At 41.5% G+C, this 23,246-nt stretch overlaps 1 protein-coding gene and 1 long non-coding RNA gene across 2 annotated transcripts in view; one reads left to right on the plus strand and one right to left on the minus strand.

Moving 5' to 3' along the window:
- The window catches only part of DCAF1 (DDB1 and CUL4 associated factor 1), a 57,769-nt gene that overhangs the window by 33,387 nt on the left and 1,136 nt on the right, over positions 1-23,246 (plus strand). The window contains exons 15-23 of the mRNA XM_072989796.2: positions 183-381; positions 1,043-1,125; positions 1,424-1,508; positions 4,398-4,631; positions 6,298-6,391; positions 7,652-7,756; positions 8,566-8,639; positions 8,828-8,932; positions 18,255-18,507. Coding sequence (XP_072845897.2) covers positions 183-381; positions 1,043-1,125; positions 1,424-1,508; positions 4,398-4,631; positions 6,298-6,391; positions 7,652-7,756; positions 8,566-8,639; positions 8,828-8,932; positions 18,255-18,507 — 1,232 coding nt within the window. The remainder of the gene's footprint in view (positions 1-182; positions 382-1,042; positions 1,126-1,423; positions 1,509-4,397; positions 4,632-6,297; positions 6,392-7,651; positions 7,757-8,565; positions 8,640-8,827; positions 8,933-18,254; positions 18,508-23,246) is intronic.
- LOC144586746 (uncharacterized) lies at positions 20,631-22,568 on the minus strand. The gene is made up of 2 exons (XR_013541758.1): positions 20,812-22,568; positions 20,631-20,781 (listed from the first exon to the last, which is right to left on the minus strand). It is a non-coding gene; the product is annotated as an uncharacterized LOC144586746 (long non-coding RNA).

Genomic DNA, 23,246 nt, shown 5'->3' on the forward strand with positions numbered 1-23,246 from the left:
GTTACCTGCATTATTTTCTCTGTGTTGAACTTTTATGAAACCATGTCTTAAGAATAATGCTGAAGCTGAGGCTTCCATCCACAGTGCAGGCTGTCAAGTGCATTTTCAAGCTCAGCTGTCTTCAGGCATATCTTTGTTCTTGTTTTCCCCTCACATAACATTCCCCTTTCTCTCTCTCTCAGGTTCCGTCCAATTTCAGTGTTCCGAGAAGCAAATGAAGATGAAAGTGGTTTTACATGTTGTGCATTCTCTGCGCGGGAGCGATTCCTTATGTTGGGCACTTGCACGGGACACCTAAAACTCTACAATGTCTTTAGTGGGCAGGAGGAGGCCAGCTATAAGTGCCACAACACTGCGATCACACACCTTGAGCCATCCAGGGTAAGGAAAGCATCAAGCAAGCTGAGGTTAATGTTAATAGGGCATGGTGGGTAACTGTTCTTAATTGTGGAAATCTAGTCTTCCTGAATGGGTAGAGTTAAGACAGAGCAGTGTATTATCTTCTGCATTGTAGGTTTATAGAGGAAATGGATTTGGGGGCCAATTTTTAAGATATTGAGATAATGGCTTCTGAAAACCAGCCCCTGCTGGCAAGGCACTGGCCATTTTTCTCAGGTCTTTGTTCTCTGATAATTACCAAAGGATCATGTTAAATTCTTTGAAATAGCTGCTTGACCCAATGAGCCAAGCATATGGGCCTAAATCCTGTTCTTTGTTCTAGTTACATTGGACCCACTGAGTCAATAAAATTTGCATAATTGCTGATTTACTATATTCCCTTTCATTCAGTGGGTCAACTCTAGTTGACACTGACTGTTAGGTACAGGGCATGATAGCTGGCTGTGTGATCAACATGGTCCTATTGGTTCTTTAATTAATAATATAGCACTAATGGCATAACAAGCTGTGCTGTTAGTTTCTGAGGAGTTCGTCTAACGCGCTCTGCATCCATCAGTATAACAGTGTATAACATTAGCAGTACATACAGGTGTATAACAAGAATATACTTTGGTTTCTCTGTGTTGTTTCCCCTAAACCACAGGATGGCTCTTTGTTGTTGACATCTGCTTCATGGGGCCAGCCTCTTTCTGCCTTGTGGGGAATGAAGTCTGTCTTTGAAACCAAGTATGTATGTTTTTTACAAGGAATCTCCAAGGTATTTTATATACTGTAGAAATTATTCAAGTGCATAATGAGTTAATGATGGAAAAGTAATACTTGCTTTAGAAGTTGAGATTGGGTTGTATTCATAGTAGGGAGGGAATTGGCTAGATATTGCTGTTAGTTCTGGAACTAGTATTCTGTACTGTGCGATTGAGTTTAATGCGTTTGATGATGGTATATAAACGTGCAGAGAATAATGCTTGAAAAGGTTTTCCTTCAATGTTCTGCTGCTCATCCCGTATTTGGTTCTCCTGTGCAGGCATTCCTTCACAGATGATCACTATGTGGAGTTCAGCAAGCTCTCTCAGGACAGGGTTATTGGCACAAAGGGGGACATTGCCCATGTAAGTATCAGCACCACATATCTGAAATCAGTGCAACATTTCTTGTGTGGTCTTCTTAAAGCAGCAGGTGAATGAACAAGGAATGTTGGTGTGGATTTTGAGAGCCTGTGAGAAGGCCTCCAGTCATGGGATTCTCTTTGTTGGGAGAAGGGTGCGGACAGGGAGATGATTTTCCCTAGTTCGTTCTGCCTCTCCGGGAGGGTTTGGAACCCCAGGCATACAAGATGAACCCTCCAAAACAGTGTGGGGGGTGGTGTAGGGCAGGGGTCCCCAACCCCTGGTCGCCGGCCCGGTGTCAGTCCGTGGGCTTCTCGGAATTGGGCCACAGAAACAGATATCCGCCCACCCGCCCGGTGGGCGTGTCGCACTTGGGGGGCATGTTGTACTCGTGCAGGGGTGTGTCGCGCTTGCGCAGGGGTATGTCACGCTTGCATGTGAGCATGACACGTCCCCTGTATGAGCACGGGTTGCCCCCACCCCATCGCACACGGAGCCCTCCCTCCCAACTGGTCCGCGGCCCCAAAAAGGTTGGAGCCTGCTGGTGTAGGGAACGGAGTTGGAGGTTGATAAAAATCACTACGCCTTTCCTCCAGCAGGAGCCTCCAGTGACTCTCAGGCCCTTCTACTTTCTCAGGTGATACTTTGGATCCAACCCTGTAATTTTAACACAGCGTTTCTATCTCAACAGTATAGAACAGTGAAATCTCTGTTCTGAAGGGTCGGGAACAATCTGCAGGTGGCAGAGGGAAGCCTATTTGGTGTCAGTGGTTTTCTGCCGTGGAAAAAGGAAATACTCTTACAATGGAGTGAACTATTCAAATTCTTGATTTTCCTTGCCCTTTTGTTGATTTTCCTACATGTTTGCATTTACACAAAGCATCTTCCTCTACTGCCTTGCTGGTGCTTCTGACAGCCTCTGAGGGAAATTTGATCTTCCCTCGTGTTCTGGTAATTTGTGAGGCAGCACGCTAAGAACATTTATTCTTAGCTTTAGCAAAGGGAAATCAATATCACAGGGAACCAGCAAATGAAATGTATCTGATAAAAGGGTAAAGGAAACAAATTCAAATACTCAGATTAAGAAGGTTGGGACTGCTTCCCACTTTAAGTGTCAATATCAGAGAAAATGAATCCGTGAAATGCTTCCTGGCATTTATGTCAGGATGCTAACTTTCTTCACTTTGGCATTGTGAAGCTTTCTCCACAACGGGTCATGAAATTATTTTATGATGACCTCTTCATCATGTAAGCAACTGTGCTTAGTAATTACCCTTTTCTTTAAAAGGCCACAAACAGAGAGTTCAAAGTAAATTTTCACCGTAGCAATTCATATAGTTGGGCAGCCTATAAAGGACTATTATCAAGCAGTGACAGGAGTGGCTTTGTTAGAACGGGATTATTTTGCTTGAGGGTGTAGTGCTTTAGAACAGAGGTCCCCAAACCCCGGCCCAGTGCTGGTTCGTAGGCTGAGCCGGACCAGGCCAGGGAGACAGACCCCCCCATGCACGCCCCTCCTCACAGCTGCTTTGCGCATGCGTGTGTGTGCCAGTGCCGGCGTGAACGCTACCCCACCCCTTCACGCAAGCGCCCAAGAGCGCACATGCAGGGGGGTGCCCTGCCTTCCTCAGAGGCTCAGCCGGTCTGCAATCCCAAAAAGGTTGGGGACCGCTGCTTTAGAAGACTGCTCACCTAATTTGGGCTGGGAGATTCCTCAGACTTCACTTGGAGAAATAAAAAATATATTCCTACATAGAAACAAAATATGTCAATTGCAGGTATTATTATTTATATATGTATCTTAAGTGATGTGCAAAACACAACAAAGCTTCTCTTGCTATCTTAAAAATAATAACTTTATTGTGGAACAGATTTTTGTAGTCTAGAGTCAATCAGTTAAAACAAAGTCTATTTTGTGATACTTTGTATCTTCATCACTGTTTTAGTTTTGATATGCTGTAAGAGTCTTTGCTGCTTTTCTTGGAGCAAATGAACGTGGCTACTGCTCTGAAAGGGCTGCATCATGGCCATTGTTCAGAAAGCTAGCCACCACAGCATCTTGATAAAATTAAATTTGGCTTGCCACTTAACAGTGGGTGATTGTTGCCATTTCTGCCCGGCGTTCTCTCACTATGCTATGGTTCTTCTTGAAGATGGCAGAGGTTTGCAGGGAAAAGGAAGCCCAGAGATTTGTTAAGGCTTAGTTAAAGTCAGTTCCATTTGAGAGTTACAAAGGGAAGAGTTCAGCTCTTAAACCTGTAAGGTTCCTGCTGCTTGTTTGATAGCATGGGGGCCAAAGAAATTAAAAAGTTTTATAAAGCACATAAGAATAAGAAAAACGTAGCGCTTTGAAAAAAAGGAGGCAGGCAGTAAAAGAGAATAATTCTGTTGACTTATAATAATCTTGGAACTGCATAACCGGAAGGGATCCTCTGGCTCATCAAGTCCAGCCCTTATTAAGGGAGGCATAGCAGGGAATCAAACACCCAATGTCTGGCTTCCCAGTCAAACGCCTAAACCACTGAACTATCCAGTTTCCTAAGGCAGCAAATGGAATTTTAGCAGACTTGTACATTTATGATAAACTTACTAAGCGATTGTGTTACTAAGAATAAAGTTCAAAAGCCATTTTTGTTTGTTTGTTTTTTTCTCCCTGTATTACACTTATATCTGTAATGACTTCTGGCACTATCAGAATATAAAATGAATGGGCAGAGGACTCCAAGAAAGCTGTGTGTGAACTATTAAACCCTTGGAGAAGGTGAATGAGCAAGGAGAGATGGCCACCCTTGACATCTCTTTTGGAAATGACTGCACATAATTTGGGTTTATGTGTTCTTGACTGATCTGTTTTCTTTTGTCTCTCTCTCTCTCTTTCTCCGGATCTGAAAGATCTATGATATTCAGACTGGCAACAAGCTGTTGACTCTGTTTAATCCAGATCTTGCAAACAACTACAAGAAGAATTGTGCCACCTTTAATCCCACGGATGATCTTGTCTTAAACGATGGCGTTCTTTGGGATATTCGTTCTGCGCAGGCTATACATAAGTTTGATAAATTTAACATGACCATTAGTGGTGTTTTTCATCCAAATGGGCTGGAAGTCATAGTCAACACAGAAATTGTATCCTGTTTTCTTTTCAACTGTTGCTAACATGAGAATTTTAAAGAACTTGGTTTGACAACCTCACAGCTGCACCGTAACAAATCTTTGTTTGGTCAAAGCAAATGGGGGGGTAGAATTTGGATCAGCATGGTGCAGTAACCAGTTCAGGCCATTCTTTGTGCCAGAGGTGGTTAGGATCGGGAACTTTAGCAGAAGGTGCCATTCAAACCCATCTGCAGCTCTTAGCCTAACTTCATGCAGTGAGTGAAATCCATAGGCGGCTGGGTGAGAAAAGCTGTGATATGATGGAGAAACTGTGAGCTGGGGAATCATTTGGATCTCTGGCAGACTGTTACTCATAAAAGAAGGAAGAAGCTGAGTTGGGGAGGGGAAATAACAGGGTGAGACAGGAACATAAGATAGTTACAGTATTCTTTCTGAGATACGACAACTAGAAAGCCTACCCGGTCTTTCGACAGTGTAGCTTTTGGCTCACAGAGTCTCTGTTGGTGGAACTTGGGGTGGGAATTTCTCCACTTGTCATCAAAACCTGTTCCAAAGGCTTGGGACTTTCTTCTGGGACTACTTTTGAGGGGTGGTTGCAAGGAGAGACAGGAGAGAGAAACTCCAGGTATACTAGTAGGCTTCTATTGAGATATGAATTCTACCATAAGTCTGGTCACACCCTACATTTGTATATAAATATAATAGTTACTGGCAATTTGAAGTTTGAATTCTAGTGATCCCAACATAGATTTCCCCTTTTAAAACACGAGAGAAAAGGAGTTGCCCTCCTCATTTTTATTTCTGCCACCTCCAACAGTATCTAGCTCTCAACAATATGTAGCACAGAAAAAACGATTCCCCCTCCCCACAAAAGAAATATTTATATATTTATTACCTGTATTTATATTCTGCTTATTCCTACAGTGAGCTTGAGGCAACATACATGGTTCTCCTTCTTTATTCTTGCTATAGCCTGTGAGGTCAGTCAGTCTGAGAAACTGTTGACTGGCTCAAGATTACCTAATGAATTTCATGACTGTGGGGATTTGAACTCAGATCTTCTGCGTCCAACCACTCTATCACACTGGTTCCGAATCTCAGATATCTAATGTACCGAGAAGAATCTATAGCACTGTCAATTTAAGGGTTCTGAATACTCTCACTGCAGAATTCTGTGTTAAAGGAACACAACTTTTGGAAATGCTGGAGTATTTCTTCTGTGATTGGAATATTTCATGCAAATTTTGGAGAAACATGCAAACATTCATTAAACTGTTTACATATGGTACTTCACAGACTAAAATGAAATTACTCTTTTGCTTGACTGAATTAATAATGACATGTTGTGGGGCTGCCTTGGGGCTAGGAGGAAGGTCAGTTAACTAGAGCAGGGCCTGGAATTAGAGTAACCTGGTAGCTTCTCTTGATCTTGGTGGCAGTTGCTGAATGATTGCTGGAAGCTTAGCTCTAGGTATTCTCTGTAATGATAAGGCTCTGTAGATTTGTGCTTCTGAACCTGGGAAATTGTAACCTGGGAAATTGTAATCAAAGAACAGAAATCTGCACAGCTAATGCTGTGGTTACTGGTGGTTACTATGGTGTGGGGTTCTGCTGGCTACCATGGCAATAAATATGGTGACAGATGGTAGTGTATAATCTTCCTTAACATACCTTCTAGTGGGATTTGCGAACGTTCCATTTGTTACACACCGTTCCAGCCTTGGATCAGTGCCGTGTAGTCTTCAACCACACTGGAACAGTTATGTATGGAGGTAAGATGCCCATTTGTAAGATGCTCCTCCTGGTATTTCCTTGAACTGACCATAGAAACCGAGTCAGAGCTTTTCTTTCCCCTGTGCTTGTAGTTCAGAACAAATTAACAGAAATGTACATTAGAAAGTTACATATTACTGGCACTAAATAGAGAAGTCCCCTAAGTTCTAGGTTAGGTGCCGTCAGGATATGCAAAATCAGCATAAAGTTCAAGTTATTGCCCCCATCTTGAACTATACAGTGGTGCCCCGCATAGTGACAATAATCCGTTCCAAAAAAATCATCGCTATGTGGATTCGTCGCTATGAGGGGCAAAAAAGCCCATAGGAATGCATTAAAACACGTTTAATGCGTTCCTATGGGCAAAAAAACTCACCGTTATGCGGAAATCCTCCATGCGGCCGCCATTTTTGCTGCCCGGTAAGCGAGGAAAGGGCACGAAAACACAGCGGGTGGCTATTTTCTTTACCCGGTTGCCATTTTGGAACCGCCGATCAGCTGTTAAAAAAAATCGCTATGCGAAAATCGGTAAGCGAAATGCTTACCGATCATCACAAAGCGATGTTTTACCATTAGAAACATCGCAAAAAACACATCGCTCTGTGGATTTGTCGTTAAACGAATCGCTCGTTATGCGGGGCACCACTGTATTATTATTGTTTTTTTATTTAATTGTTTTTATTTTATATTTTTATATTTTTAGCTGCCCAGAGTAGACTTCGGTCTAGATGGGCAGGGTATTAAATAAACAAACAAACAAACAAATAAATAAATAAATAAGATGGGCTAAATCCAGGAGGGAGATGGGAATTAGCTGGTTTATAACTCTCTTCCATCTTGCAGAAATGTGGAAACAATAGCAGCTTGCTCTTGCGAGACAGATAGATATCCTTGTTGTATATGGCAGTTGAGTTCTCCTTCCAAAATATCTTCATCCTTGCCTCCACTGTTTCTTCCTTTTTTGTCTGGTGCCTCCCCCTGCCACTCCATCATTATTGTTTTACTCAGTCTCCTTTGTGCTCAACACCTCCTCTTTCCAAATCCACCTCAAAAACAACCCATAATTATTCAGCAAGTAATGGGTACAGCACATACACTAAAGCCATAAATCTATAACATTTTCATATTCTGACTATAGACTTCTATTCCATGCCAGCTTCATTTCAGTGTCAAGACATACCAGTGTCACATGCAGCCTCCTACAGAACTTTTGAATCGCAAACAACTATTTACTTAATTAATATTTTCTCCTTGATCAGCTATGTTACAGGCTGATGATGAAGGTGACCTGCTAGAAGAGAGCATGAGAAGTCCTTTCGGGTCATCTTTCAGGACATTCAATGCAACAGACTACAAACCGATTGGTAAAGATCCTGACAGCACTTTCTTGAAATTGCATTTAAAAATTATGTTGATGTTCCCCTCTGCTGAAAAAATGTAACCAACCTCTTGGGAGAGATTTCCTTACCCTTTGTTTCCAGAATTCTGCTTTGGTTCTGCAGTGTAGAAAGGGTTTCCTTGTGAACAGCAGGAAAAGAAAAATTCTGAATTAAGGGGAACTGAATGTCAAAGCCCCCCAAAAGGTGGCGCTTCAGAATAATTTTCAAAAATGGGTGTGATTCCCGGCACGTTTTGTAGAGAAAGCATGCTGAGCAGACATGCTTTGAAAGAAGAGGAATCTCTTTGCTTCAAAGAAGGTGATACAATACAGTGCAGAGACCAGATGAGCTCAAAATGTTAGTCCCAGCTGTAGTAGAACCTTTAAATCATTGAAGCTTATGTAATTGCAGACTTATCATGTGCTTTAGTGGGTCTCCTGTAGTTGGAACTAGGAATTGAATAGAGGCACTCATGGCACAGTGGTTAAGCTGCAATACGGCAGGGAAAACTGCTCACGACCCGAGTTTGCTCCTGGACTCGGGAAGCTAGCTTGAGATTCACTCAGCCTTCCATCCTTCTGAGGCTGTTAAATTGAGTACCCAGCTTGCTTGTGGGGTAGAGGACAATGTGTAGCCTGCATCATTAAAATTGTAAACTGCCAAGAGAGAAAGCACTGTGCAGCAATATATAAGCAGCGTGCTCTGCTTATTATTTAAGAAACAAATATGGAGTCTACTCACCCCTGGAATGAAGCATGTAGGCACCTGTTGATTCTGTTCTGTTACTTTTCCAGCTACCATTGATGTAAAAAGAAACATCTTTGATCTATGTACAGACACAAAAGATTGTTACTTGGCAGTTATTGAGGTAAGCGTGATTCTTGCGTAACAAGAAATGTTATCAGTATTTTTGAGTTCTTTCTTTGGCCAAATACATTTGTGAAACATGGGTTCCCTTACAAACTGGTGGTATGGAGGTGACGTGGTTTTGCTGGCATGTAAGTCGGGAAAACTTGCTTTAACTTAATCTGTTGGGTGTGTGGCTCCTGTTTTCAGAACCAAGGAAGCATGGATTCCATAAACATGGACACCGTTTGCAGGCTTTATGAGGTGGGCAGGCAGCGCTTGGCAGAAGATGAAGAAGATGAGGAAGAAGACCAGGTGAGCAGCTTCATCTCCTTTTTGCTGTTATTAGCAAACCTTTTTAGGTGATTCTTTCCTTTTTGAAAACAATTGAAACTAGACTCTAATATGTAAGCATGAGTATATATGTGTGTATGTAAAATTTCATCATCTGGGTTTGGTATAAAACAGTGGTTCTCAACCTTTTTGTTATGTGCAATTCATATGAGGGGGTTGGAGCTTGGGGGACTCTCTGCCCTCTCATCCTCAGGCCACCTTCACATCTCCTCTGGTAGTGTGTAGGAGAGTGCCAGTGAAGGGGTTGAAACCTGTGAGGAATTTTGTCCCATACAAACGGCCATTGATAAGAAAGCAGCAGGCAGCAGCACAAGCCCCTGGGTTCATGGTAGAACAAGAACGGGCGCTGCCTTGGAGTGAAAGCTGGGCCATCATGCAGTGGGCAGGGAGAGAAGAAAAAAGCCAAGAGGTTTCTCACTACTTAGGATATAAATAAGCAACTTACACTGTTGCCATATGAGCCTTGTGGTGAAGTGGTTAAACTGCAATAATGAAATGAAGACTCTGCTCAATGACTTGAGTGCAATCCCAGACTCCGATAGATAGCTGGACGTTGACTCAGCCTTCCATCCTTCCAAGATTGGTAAACTGAGTACCCAGCTTGCTGGGGTGGGGGTGGGGTGGGGATGTGTAACCTGCAGAATTAAATTGTAAACCACCCAGAGTGAGCTTTAAGTACTGTGGAGCAGTATATAAGCAGCATGCATTGTTTTGCTTTGCTTTACTTTTTATGCCATTGATCGGGTTTTTTTTTTTTCATTTATCCCTAAATGTCCTGCTTCATACCCTGGGGGTATGCATACCCCAGGTTGAGAACCACTGGTGTAAAAGATAGTACAGTGGTGCCCCGCATTACGACGACCCCGCTGCAGGATGACTTTTTTGCGATCGCTATAGCGATCGCAAAACGATGGTTCCAGTGGGGAAAATCCGCTTTACAATGATTAGTTCCCTGCTTCGAGAACCGTTTTTTTAGAGGGATGACGATCTTTACAGCTGATTCGGGTTTTCAAAATGGCTTCCTGCTGTTTTCCGACCCTTGTTTTGGAAGACAGCGATTAAAAACAGCTGATCAGCGCTCACAAAATAGCTGCCCTATGGAGGATCTTTGCTGGACAATGAGGTAATCTCTCCATTGGAACGCATTAACCGGTTTTCAAAGCATTCCAATGGGGATTTTCCCCCCGCATGACGACAATTTTGCTTAACAGCGATTTTCCTGGAACGGATTATTGTCGTCATGTGGGGCACCACTGTACACTGAAACTGTTGTAAGTGCTTTGTATTGAGATGTTAGATTTAAAATACATATCTTAATAATGTTGTTTTATATTAGACATTAATTGGTTATGTGGATATGGTTAAAATGATCACTCGTAACATTTTAAAACAGAGAACCACTCTGAGAACTCTGCTCAGGAGGTGGTTGAGGCAAGAGACAGATATTAAGATGTCCTTCTCATTGTGATGTATGGATCTCTATGGTGTTCATCCAGGTCTCTGCTTCCAGCAATGACATGTGAAAGGCGTAGATTTGGTTCTTAGCTTCCCATGGAAAAGAATCCACATTTATTTATGGAATCTCCTGTGTCTTGCATGCCAGCATCTGCCTCAGCCCAGTACAACACTGAGGTCCATTTCCTGTTGTCTCTTACTAGGATAGCTGATCATGGTTGTAATAGCAGTTTGTGATTCTGGAAAATAATATGACTGACCACAATAAACATTGCCTGTCAGTATTCAGCTGGTTTAAAGCTTATGGTACATTTCCTAGTTGTTTATATTCTGTCAAAATGATTTGCACTTTGCTGCCTAGGTTCTGTAAGACTAGTAGGTGAATTGTTTTACTTTGTTCATATCAGAGTAAAAACAGAGCCAGTGCTTACAATACAAACAGAGGTAGGGTGCTGTATGGCAAAAGAAACTATAGCCAACATATCAGGAAGATACTGGAATGCTTTCATTTTGCTTAACTGAGAATAAAATAAATTTGCTGTTCGGTTTTCAAAAGTGTTTTTTTTTACATTAGATTGCAGGGGGAAAAATCTTCTTAGACTCATTTCCCCTGAAGCCTTAATACTTGTCCTGGGAAGTAACAGGGTTTCTGAGCCAGTGCTCCTTTTCCCAAGGTGATGACAGTAGCTGTCTTTGTATCCTCAGTCTTGCTTTCTACACGAGGAGTGGACCAAAAGAACTGGTTTATTAACTACCGTATTTTTCTTTGTATAAAATGACACTTTTCCGGGATATGAATGGCGACATCGTTCATATTTTTTTTTGTTCCAAATTCTTTTGGTGGGAGACTTTTTTTATTTTCTTATTTCTAGTGCATCAGCCCTTTCATTTTATATGAAAGAGAAAAACCCTCTTTTGGCTTCCCATTCATATATCCTATTTGTGTTTTCTGGCACTTGAGAAACCCTAAAGAATTATTTAAAAATACTAAAACAAACAACAAAAAATTGAAGCAAGTCACAAGAGAATGACGCTTTTGAAAGCAGGCAACAGTACATGAGAAAGAGATATCATAGCCAAACGTTGCACCAGACTCTGGATTTGGGCAGCACAGAAAAAGGCAAAGAAAGGGCTAGCAACAAAAAAAAAGGCAATATAAAAAAGGACATGGAAGCAGCCAGGTCCTGCCTAGCACACAGGACCCGTGTTTTGAATTATCCGCTTACGTTCTGTAAGGTTTTCAGAGTGCTCTGCTAGTTAAATGAAGTTCTGAAAGCAAAAATAAATAGCTAAATCAAAATGTTACATTTGATATTCTAGCAGTATTGCTTTTCCCCCCTAGTTGCTAGTATTGAAAACTTTCTTTAGGAGAGGTATATATAACAGATTGTCTGCAGATAGTTTTGCACTGGAGTGCACAGGAAAATCAGCATCTTGGATAGATGCTATGCTTTATGGTTCCCCTTTGATACCACACTGTTTTATTTTGAACTAGGCCTTGTGTACCTTTTCATGTGAATCTTTAGTTTGCCACTTGGTCTTACTGGGACAGAAAGTAGAAAACATTGATTCTGTCATGTGTAAAGGTCTCTGTCTGGAAGCACTCTTAGTCTTCATAAATCTTCGATGGCCCCTTGAGACCACCTTATAAGACAAACTGAATCAGCAACATCACTGGGTGAGGTTGAAAAGGAACTTACTGGCAAAAGAGGCTGTGATTGTGTGTTTGTGGTATGGCCCCTTGAACCATTATGTGCTTTGTGTTGGATGACCTGGTCACATGTCATAAGGCTGAGGTTGCAATTATCAGGGAAATAACAGCCCTGTATCAGGCCTCCTATCTTGTACAACACAGTGTTTTCTAAAGAATGTAAATTAGTCCATCTTTCATTGTAAATATTGTGTAAACATTTTCATCTGCTAAAATGGAGAGGTAGCTGGTGTGAAGCTGTGTGGAGAACAGTATCGCTTGTAAATGCAAATGCTTGAGGAATTTGATATGAGTAACAGCAGGTGAGTCTATGTTCCCTTTTAGAGCAAAGCTCAGATGGTTATCATGAACAAGCAGTTTATTCACTTGTGACAAGCTGTCCTGGCCCACAGTAATTTTCAGTGCACAGTTGTTCAAGGTTAATTTGTACTTCTGAGAGAGTCAAGGAAATGGTACATTGTGTTGTGTGTCCCACGATGGGTTTTCTTTTCAGGGATCTTGTACCCTGAAGTGTTTGATTTTTGGATGTGAAGTGTTTGTTACCTGGCAGTGGATGTTTTTCTCCAAACTGGCAAGGCTTTCATGTGGTCATTGTTCTTTCTCCCTGAAAGGAAATCAATACAACATCTCTAAACGATGTTCCTGAATAGCCACAGCTTTATCTCTTATATGTGATGCCTCTTCACCCGTTTCCTCCTCCATCACTGAATTATTTTGTAGAGAATGGAGAGGTTAGCCAGGCAAGCAGTGCACCATTTAGTGTGAAAACCAACATTTTAAAGGACTGGGCCTTTGTGGTGCACCTTGTGTCCCTGTAAATAAATGCAATTAGCCACTGGTGTTTTTTGTTTTGTTTTGTTTTTGCAGTTGAACAGATTTGTATAGCAGAAAACACCCAATGCAAGGGAAATTAGCACGCCAATTCCTAATGAATGTAGGAGTTTCACATATGAGGCATTGGTTTTCTTATGATGAAATACAAACAATTATGTAACGTGAAATTAGTCGGCAGAGGGTACCCAGAAGTGGTTTTACCAGTCCCTTCCTCTGGGTCTCCTGGGAGTGTGCATCTTCCCCAAGGCAGCGCAGGCTGCTGCTTCTCCCAGGGACAGAGTGGGGAATTGAACTCCTCACATCTAGCTCCGCAGCCAGATTATCTGACTCACTGAGCTTTTATGAATGTGCTTTATGAATAAAAGCTGGTCTTGACAGTAAACATTGTTACTTTTCAGTCTAGCTCCCTGTTGTCTGCTCTGCTGGTAGTGGTTCTCCAAGGTTTTAGGCAGAAAGATGTTCACATCACCTGCTACCTGGTCCCATTTTAGCAGGGGACTTCCTGGATGCCAGCTGCATGCTCCACCATGGAGCCTTGCTTCTTCTCTAAATCTCTAGTACAGGTTAAAGGCAGTAAATTTTATTGATGTACTCAACTTAAACAAAAGTATATGAAAAATACAGTACAGTTTTAGTACTGACTGCTTTGTAGTTTCTGTAGATAAGTACTCACTAACTTAGTTGGCTAAAGCTGTAGAGTGGGAATAACTGTGTTTTATCTTTTCACTCCAATTTGGCATCTGTGACAAATTGTTTGCCGTGTTACGTGTATTCCGTCTGTCCTTGTCTTCTGGGTCGTCACAGAAGCCTATGGTAAGAACCTTGTCTTCTCAGTGTTAATATACCTAGTCAGTTCTACATTATGCCTTGGATGTGGCCCATAAGGGGTCTGCGTGTGCCAGAAAAATGGAATCTGCGAGGTAAAAACGAGCCATGTTACGCAAGATTTTGTCTGGACTCCATCCTTTGTGGACGAAAGGCACAAACACGCTCAAGGCTTGTCAGGACAAAGGGAGGGAAGTGAGAAGAAAATCTGGACTGGAAATGCAGAGGAAGGGAAGTAAGAATGCTAATTGTCTTGTAACAGAAAAACAGTTACACCATTTACCCAGGCACTACGTCAGCATTTGTAAAGCAGCAGTTATCATGAAGATAAACTATAGTTCTTAAGAGAGATAAAATGTATTTACTCTTGACTGGAATACATTAAATATTCCAATATACTTTTTTTTAATGAAAGGAACTAAAGATCATTTATTTACACATTCACACACATGTATGTATGTATGTCATTGGCATGGATATACATGTATGTAAAATAGAGGGCAGACTCCTATTGTGTAGATTATACTTGTGGAAGGATGATGTCACTGGCAAGAGGAGATATTAAGATAGTGAAAGAGTTTCTCCTCCTGTTTCACTGTGTGTCTGACTTGTGAGTAAATCATTTGATGGCTTGGGAGCCGTAGCATGGAAGGAGAAAGACTTTAATTAGCCACAGTCTCTGCCTGCCTGGTGATAGCAGAAATTTTTGGCAATTAGTTACTTCCTCCTTCCATCCCGTAGCTTCCATACAGCAGAATCGACTCCTTGCAAGTTGGGCAAGAAGTCCTTAATTAGAGCAAATGTTTTGTTTATCACCTTTCCATTGGTGTAACTTACGCAATAGGACTTTGACAGGGAAATGAGAAGCATAAAGTTACTAGGAATTGGCTGCAGACAGTGGCGAAGTTGGGCTGCAGTAATGCAGTGCTTCCTCATCCTGTTCCCATCCTTGTGGCAACAGGGATGAAGTGGAGATTTTTGCTTCCACTTTTTAACTGCAGTTCAGATTCACATTTGACTCCTTAACTGTGCTTCATATTAATTGGTTTGTTGAAATAAGCCAACTTCAAAAGTCACGACATGAACTTCATTTGTGCCAGTTAACCATAGTTAAGGCTAGCTGCAGTTAAGAACTTTTGGCTAAATGGCAGTTGCTGGAACAGAGGAGCATCTGATCATCTGTCTGCAGTTGTGCTAGAGGAGAGATGAGGAGGAAAGGGAATATCCAGGTATTACATGACTCAGTGGCAGTGACACTCTGAAACAGTTATAGTTATTGAAGCTTAGCAAGGGCAAATGGATATTTCCCTACCCTTTTAGTATGAAAACGTAATCATATATTTTTGGTAGCTTCATCCATAATAATGTCTAATAAATTCTGTGTCAAATGGATAATAAAGTATTGTTATGTCCAGACTTTTGAAATCATCATATAGCATGGTATGAAAACAGTCATGACCATATAAGCCCTAAACTTTACTACAACTTTGTGCTGGGTATGAAAAAACCCTGCATAAACGCCAGCAACTAAAAGTAAAAATCTATCTAGATGTAATGTTGTTTCAATAGGTTAAAGAAAAAAGCCACAAAGAATATTTGGTCACCCACGTTTGTGAGATTTTATGGACAAGTGTGTATCCATCAGATACATGAAATGGCTAATGAAGAGTGCCTAAGTGTACATTATGTGAACAAGCATACACCAAGGGGATCCTATTGGAGCCTCAGTTGAGGGTGAGGTAATAGGAATTTTTTTATATTTCTGAAAAAATCACTGTGGCTGATGACATTATCAGCTTTATGTGGCATAACTTACAGAACAGGATTTTGGCCATTATGTGAAGGCAGGAATTGTTGTCATGTTGGCATTATTCAGTTTCGCATTATTATTATTTTTTTTGACTGAACTCCTGAAAAATTGCTATAATGTATGAATGTGGCAAGCACGTTTTGCAAACATATGTGTCCCAGTGGCACCTGAAGTAGGGAATTTAGTGCAATTCAGTGTGAAATTCACTATGGCAAATCTGGTTGAGTTTTGCATAGCATGGCAAATGGGGAACCATTGCCTGTAGAAGCTTAGCCCCGTGTAGGTCACAATTCAGAACAGAAATTTTGCCATGTATGTTGTGAATTCCAGTTCAGCAGCACTTAATTCTTTTTCCTTTTCCCTTTTGCTTTTTATTTTGTTTGCAAGGCTCGAATTACTATGAAGTCAAAAATGGAATGACCTGGGATATAAAAAGTGTCGTGTTCTCCTGAAACTTTATAACTAAGGCATAGAAAATGTGCTTTATAGAATGAAAGATGCATTGAGAGAAGAGCAGTTAAACTTGTCCAAAGCAGAGAATAGCTACTTCTAAAGAAATATGGTCTTAGTCTTCAAAAAAACAACAACAAAAAAACAGGTTTTGATGCTTTGCTGGACAGAAGGAAATTGATCTTTATCCTTAGAATAGAGAAGGATGTGGTGGTGGCCACATGTGTTTTTGTTATTCTCAGTCAAATGAGTAGACTTTTGGCTACTTGGGGGGGGGGAACCTTCTTTGTTGCACAGAGTTTTGTTTTTTTGTTTTTAATTTTGGATCCATTATGAATGTTGAAACAGTCAGGGGCTTCACAAGTCCCTCTTACCTAGTGCTAGGCCTCTCTGGAAACTTGGTTTTCTGTGTAGTGGTGGTGGTTTCTTTGGAGGAAATGTGCCTGAAATAGTCCTTAAGGCAGGAGCAAATGACGTGTTTCCCATAGGCTGCATGCTGCCTCCCAGGAATGTTTTTGTGGCATCCCAGGCCCTCACAGCCTCTCTTTTAAAAACAAAAAAACAAAATGTGGCCTGTTTTAGTAAAAAGGAGGCCCTGGATGTCGCAGTTTTTGACTCCTGCCTCTTGAGAGGTAGATTCTGAATGCTTCCCCGTCCCTCTTAAAACCAAACCACCGTCCTCTGAAGGTCCCTGTTCAGCCCCCCCCCCGCTTGTTTTTTTCTTCTTCAAACAATTGCTGGTTTGGTCGTTTTTGGGGCCTGCTAAAGTCCTATCAATGCTATCATTGATAGGACTTTGGGTGCTATAATAATTTGAAATACAACAATCCATTGCAGTGAACAAGTTGGAAATGTTGGAGGATCTGTTTGGACAGAAAAACTTGTGAAGTGAATTTAAATGTGTTATGTTGTTACAATAGCCTGAGGCTCTAGAAACAGATATAAAGTGATTGTACCAATCCTTCATGATTAGGAATTGCATCCTAAATGAGTGTTTGAAGCTTTCTGTGTGGTTAGAGTAAGGACACAACTTTAAAGAGTCTGTGGTTTAGGTCTCTGGCTGTGGAGCCAGAGGTTGGGAGTTCGATTCTCCTCTTGTGCCTCCTTGAGAGGGGCTGGACCCGATGATCCATAGGGTCCCTTCCAGCTCTGCAGTTTCATTTGTTATTGAACTTATAGGCTGCCACTAAAGGTATGATTTAGTTTGGAAAATGTCGTCTGGTGCAAGTATTGTCAACAGTAGGCATTTCTACCTTTATGGTGTAATTTAATAATGAATTGCCATTATTCTGATAAATGTGTATGCCTGTTGAAATTCATTCAGTAGCTAGAAAGTGAACAATATGCTTATTAAGCAGTATTATTGCCTGTTGATTGAAAGCTGCTACTTTTACTTCACAGTTACGGTTTAAAGTAACCTGTAGACCAGGAAGACATCAGTTTCTCTTTCAAATAGGTGCCTTCCCTACCTTAACTGAGATATAAGAACTGAAATATTTTCCTCTACCAAGAATGGTTGTTAGAATGTTACCATATGGAGAAATGCAAGAATATTAGGACATACAAATTTCCAGTGAACCAAAATATGCATTTCTTTGGAAATGCAATTATCAGTTTTGTGTTCTTGAGGACGCCAGCCGAGGTATTGCTTAGTTGAAGCTTGTTTCTCCTTTGGCTGTTAAAAACCTGAGCCTGTTGATCTAGTAATTGTAGCTTGGATCCAGGATAAAATTAATCGAACCGATTCCTATTGAAAAATCAGCGAGATGTTACATAGTAGCTAATTTGTCACTTTGATTTCACTGGGGCTGAAATTCAGTAATCCACCATTGTTATGCTGCCATTTGGTTCATCCAGACCTGTTTAAAATGTATAACCTGTTGATCTGATGCAGTGTTACTAAATATGGGCACAAGCCACTGACCCCGTGAGCAGGCAGGCACCCACTCAGAGGCAGCCCCCCGGCTTCTCTGCCCTGCCTCCTCCGGGCGCATAAGGTTTCAATCCATCTCTAGGTATTACTTGGCTAAGAATTGTGTCTCTGGGTACAGATCTATGACATTTGATGGAAGGCAGGGAGGAAGCATTTTGCTCAGGAAGTGTAAAAACCCTGGAGCACGTTTGTCTCTGGTTACATTTTTTCATTAGCCCATCCAGTTTTAGTTAGTTCTCATGAAGCTTCTATAATATCTCTTCAGGAGGAGGAGGAACAGGAAGAAGATGATGATGAGGATGAAGACGACACAGATGACCTTGATGAACTAGACACCGATCAGCTTCTGGATGCTGATCTTGAGGAAGAGGAGAACAATGAGAATGCGGGCGAGGATGGGGAAAATGACTTCTCACCTTCTGATGATGAAGAATTGGCCAATTTGCTTGAAGAGGGGGATGAAGGCGAGGATGAAGATTCTGATGCCGATGAGGAGGTTGAGCTGATCCTTGGTGATAGTAAGTATGGGTTCCATAGAGGACGACTCCTGGATGAATCTAGAAAGCACATACTGTATGAGGAATTAAGATCCCCATCTGAATTGTGAAAGAGCACTTTGGTGTAGGCTTTTCTGTGAGCTCCAGTGTGCCAACATGTTTTCTATCCCCTGCCACTCTCATAAGAAAGAGAAGCCATTCCCTGTCTCTGCAATACAAATGCAGAGCATTTGGCCTTTGGTTTCCAGTTCAAACTAATACAAAGGTTTTTGAGCTAACAGCCTTATTTCCGTAGGCGCTGTTGTTAGTTACCCACCTCTGGACACACAGAGTTAAGGGTTTGGGGGATCTCATTCAGTTTCAGAAGAACTGAAGATTTTTAAGAAAGTGCTGCAACTATTGCAGGGCAAAGTGAGGAAATCTTGTTTAATTTAGCCTCTGGATATAGCCAACTCATTTAAGGCAACTCCATAATTTAAATGATAAGATGGATTGCCACACACACATGCTTGATACACTCACACAGTAAAGCATTTGCAGCATAATCATGTATTTACAAATACAGTCCTAGGTGTGAATGTGTGGGTGTTTGAAGATGTACCTGAACATGTTCAAAGGTGATTCAGAAGAGCCATATTTCCTGGGAAACTGCACTTGCCCATAGTTTCATTATCTCATTTCCCCAATTACAAAACAGTAAATACCCATTGGTCTCTCTCTGTCTTGTGAGATCCTCATCAAATAAAACATTGGTGGATGAGAACTGTGGGGGTTCTGTGGGATAACTTAGGGCAGCCTCTCCAAGCTGGGTCTTTCCATTTGTTTTGAACTTCAGTTTTCATCATCCTTGATTGTTATCCATGGTAGGAGTTCTTGGTCATCTGCAGAGAGAGAGGCTTTGGTTTGGTAGACTAGCCTCTGCAAACTGTGTAGGTGTGAATAAATCAGTGGGATTTACTCCTGATTACCATTTTATCCCATACTGTATTTTAATCCCCCGGTGGAAGATAATGAAGTTTAGTCATTACTAGGGGGAGGATTTCTATAACATTTCACACTTTCTCTGCAACCTATACTTGAACCCACAAGCAAATTTAAACATCTTATGAGTAATCTGGCCTTTCTCACCAGATTACTTATAAAGGTGTCCAAACCCACTTACAAATTCAAACATAGGCTGCAGAAAAAATATGACATGTCATAGAAATCCTCCCCCTAGTCATTGCCATCTCCTTTCTGCTTTCATTAGCTTTTCAGAGCAGTCATACAGGTGGATGAATGTAATAAGCTTAAGATGCATGAAAATAGATTGCTTCAGGCTGTTCTTTCTGGACTATACAGGCATCATTTTTCTACAGCCTGCCATTCCTCAAATTCGGAAGAAATCAAAATTTCATTTGGAGAGTTGATTTTGCCACAAATGCCCAGACTAGGGAGCCCTCCCTTTATATCGCCAGCTTCATCTAGGTCACACCACTGCAGCTTTGTCTGTAAACAAGGCCAGTCAGAATAATATTTCAAACTGTTAATCACGTTTTTCTTATTTAGGTATTAAATTTATATCCGCTGTTGCTTTTAAAAATGCCCCGTTCTCCTCCCTGGCCTTAAGCAATTTCTTACCTATAATATCAGTACATGAAAGTACAAAGGAATGATACTTCTGACTTTTGGGAGTATGTCTGCTCTCATAAGTAAAAGGAGTCTCTACTTAAACTGCCTGTTGGTTGTTGTGAACCTTCCCTGTGTTGAAAAGACAGTGTCCGCCAGATGAAATGGAAGTCTTTGTCCATCATTGCTCTTCTGTGTAACTCTTCAGTGCTGTGAAGTATAGCTTGGTAGAAGTACTTATCAAAAACAAATGTGTGTGAAGAATATGATGTAGGATGGGCATTTCAGGGGCCAAGGGAGTGGAATCATGAAATACCGACACTAAGGATCTGATCTGTAGACTTGTGACATTAGGCTGCTAAGCATAGGCAGATGCACAGGAATTTAGTGCTCCGTCTGTAATGTCCCTCCAAGAGAGGCTTGCAGATCAGCAATAATATCTCCTGAGAAAAAAAGACATCTAGTCCCTGCCCTGCAACCATGTCTGCCTGCCTGCCTGCCTGCCTCCCTCCTTCCCTCTCCTTTCAATCCTTTCCTTTCTCTCCACTATTTAGTAGTAATTTGTTTGTATGGAAGAGAAGGAAATTAGCTAGCATTCAGTTTACAAAGAAGCAGGTGCTATTTTGGAAAATTATATTTTCATGAATATTATGTTTTTTAAAAAAAACATGCAATATGGTTGCAGTCCTTTGCTGGGTTTTCCAATATCCAGAATACCATCTGCCCATAAATCACCAGATTTCATTAAGGGAAATGTTTGCAGATGGTCTATGAACATCATTTTTCTATATCCTGTCATATATCAGTGCTCACATATTTTTTTCTGGTGTTCAGGTCCTAAAAGTTCCATTTTCCTAATGGGGTAAGGAATACTTACTTACTAACCTTTACTTCAGCAACCATCTCTCCAACTGAAGTATAATATCAAGTTCCATAGAACAGTTAATCTTTCCTCTTCATCTCCAACCACAGGTACAAACTCAGCTAGAGCATAGTCTTAAGACAGGGAGATAAATAACATCTTTCCTCTTTCATCCATTGAGTTCAGGAATAGTCCAGTCACATATGTAGAGTCACCCAAGTATGGTTGCTGTTGCATAAAGATAACATTTTTTTACTGGCAGTAATGGCACCATTTGTGAAGGGAAGGAGTGACCATGTTCTTTTCTTGTCTTACGTCCAGAGCTTTTGCACCACAGCAAATTTCCCTTTATTAACCGAGCTGTCGTCTTTCTCTTTTTGTATAGTATTTCAAATGAACTCAGATGTTAAATAACATGCACAATAGAACTTGAGCTTTCTCATGTTATAACTCAAGATGTATTTCATCCAACATTTGAACTGAATGTCCCAAATCTTCTTCCTGGTTAAACCCATGTAAGGAAAGCAGTGTACCTTAATTTTATTAAACTTATATACCGCCCATCTAGAACATGTTTACTCTGGGTGGTTTACAAAAAATATAAAAAATAAACTATGAAATTATAAATGTACTAAGAATTGTTGCTTCGTCGTTAAGTCGTGTCCGACTCTTCATGACCCCATGGACCAGAGCATGCCAGGCCCTCCTATCTTCCACTGCCTCCCGGAGTTGGCTCAAAGTCATGTTGGTCACTTCTATGACACTGTCCAACCATCTCATTCTATGTCATCCCTTCTCCTCTTGCCTTCACACTTTCCCAGCATCAGGGTCTTTTCCAGGGAGTCTTTTCTGGCCACAGTATTGGAGCCTCAGCTTCAGGATCTGTCCTTCCAGTGAACACTCATGGTTGATTTCCTTCAAATTGGATAGGTTTGTTCTCCTTGCAGTCCAGGGGATTTTCTAGAGTCTTCTCCAGCACCACAATTCAAAAGCGTCAATTCTTCGGCAATCAGCCTTCTTTATGGTCCAGCTATCACTTCCATACTTCGCTAATGGAAAAACCATAGCTTTGACTATGTGGACCTTTGTCGTCAAGGTGATGTCTCTGCTTTTTAAGATGCTCTCTAGGTTTGTTATTGCTTTCCTCCCAAGAAGCAGGTGTCTTTTAATTTCGTGGCTGCTGTCACCCTCTGCAATGATCACTGAGCGCAAGAAAGTAAAATCTAAGAATAAGACCCCAATTAACAGCAGACTCCAAGATGGAAAAAGAAAAAAAAAAGGGAAAAGGAAAGATAGACTAGGTGATGGCAGTAGGGAAGGCCAGCCTGTATAGCCACATCTTCAAATTGCTCTTAATATTAAGAAATTGTTATAAAAGTTGTGCAGCTTGGCACACAACAGAAAATATCTGTGATTGCTAAACCTGAGGCAGTCCCCTCCTAAAAATAGTTAAATAATGGGGAAAATTCTGTGTCCGTGATGTATGTACTGTATTGGTGTCAACTGCATTATTTGCTTGTGGTACCTAGGGATTTTTTCCAGTGTCATCTTTGCAAATCACAAAACATCTTGTGCTGGTGGCAAGCGATCTGCTTATGGAAAATTGCGCTTGGGTTTTATTTTTTATTTTTATTTTATTTTATTGGACTTATATACCGCCCCATAGCGCTACAAGCACTCTCCGGGCGGTTTACAATTTTTAATTATACAGGCTACACATTGCCCCCCCAGCAAGCTGGGTACTCATTTTACCGACCTCGGAAGGATGGAAGGCTGAGTCAACCTTGAGCCGGCTACCTGGGATTTGAACCCCAGGTCGTGAGCACAGTTTTTAGCTGCAGTACAGCGTTTTAACCACTGCGCCACGAGGCTCTTGTTGTGGAGGAAAGTCCTGCTTGGCTTCTTATTGTTCAGCATCAGAGGATTTGCTGTTCCATTTCTGCAGACTTCCCAGATGACACATTGTTGGCTCTGACAAATGGCAGCTACCGTTAAGGAGATAGTTAGAGATGGGCATGAAGTACTTCGTGCTCCTTTGTTGTTAGTCATCTGCGCGGCAGCTTGTTCCTTGACTCCACCACCCTCGCTGATACCTCCAGTTACCAGCTGGCATGCATTGCTCCTTCCCTTCCCGTCGCACAATCTTTCAGTCCAAGCAAAAGCCCGGACGTCCCTTCTTCCCCTCTTCCAGCAGCTGCCCACTCAAAGGGAAATCTGCAGGAATCCTTGGCCCACCTCCTTGTCTGAGTGCCCAGCTGTTGGAAGAGGTGGAGGAAGGAAGTCTGGACTC

The sequence above is a fragment of the Pogona vitticeps genome, chromosome 2, assembly GCF_051106095.1.
Source record: "Pogona vitticeps strain Pit_001003342236 chromosome 2, PviZW2.1, whole genome shotgun sequence".
NCBI classification, from domain to species: domain Eukaryota; kingdom Metazoa; phylum Chordata; class Lepidosauria; order Squamata; family Agamidae; genus Pogona; species Pogona vitticeps.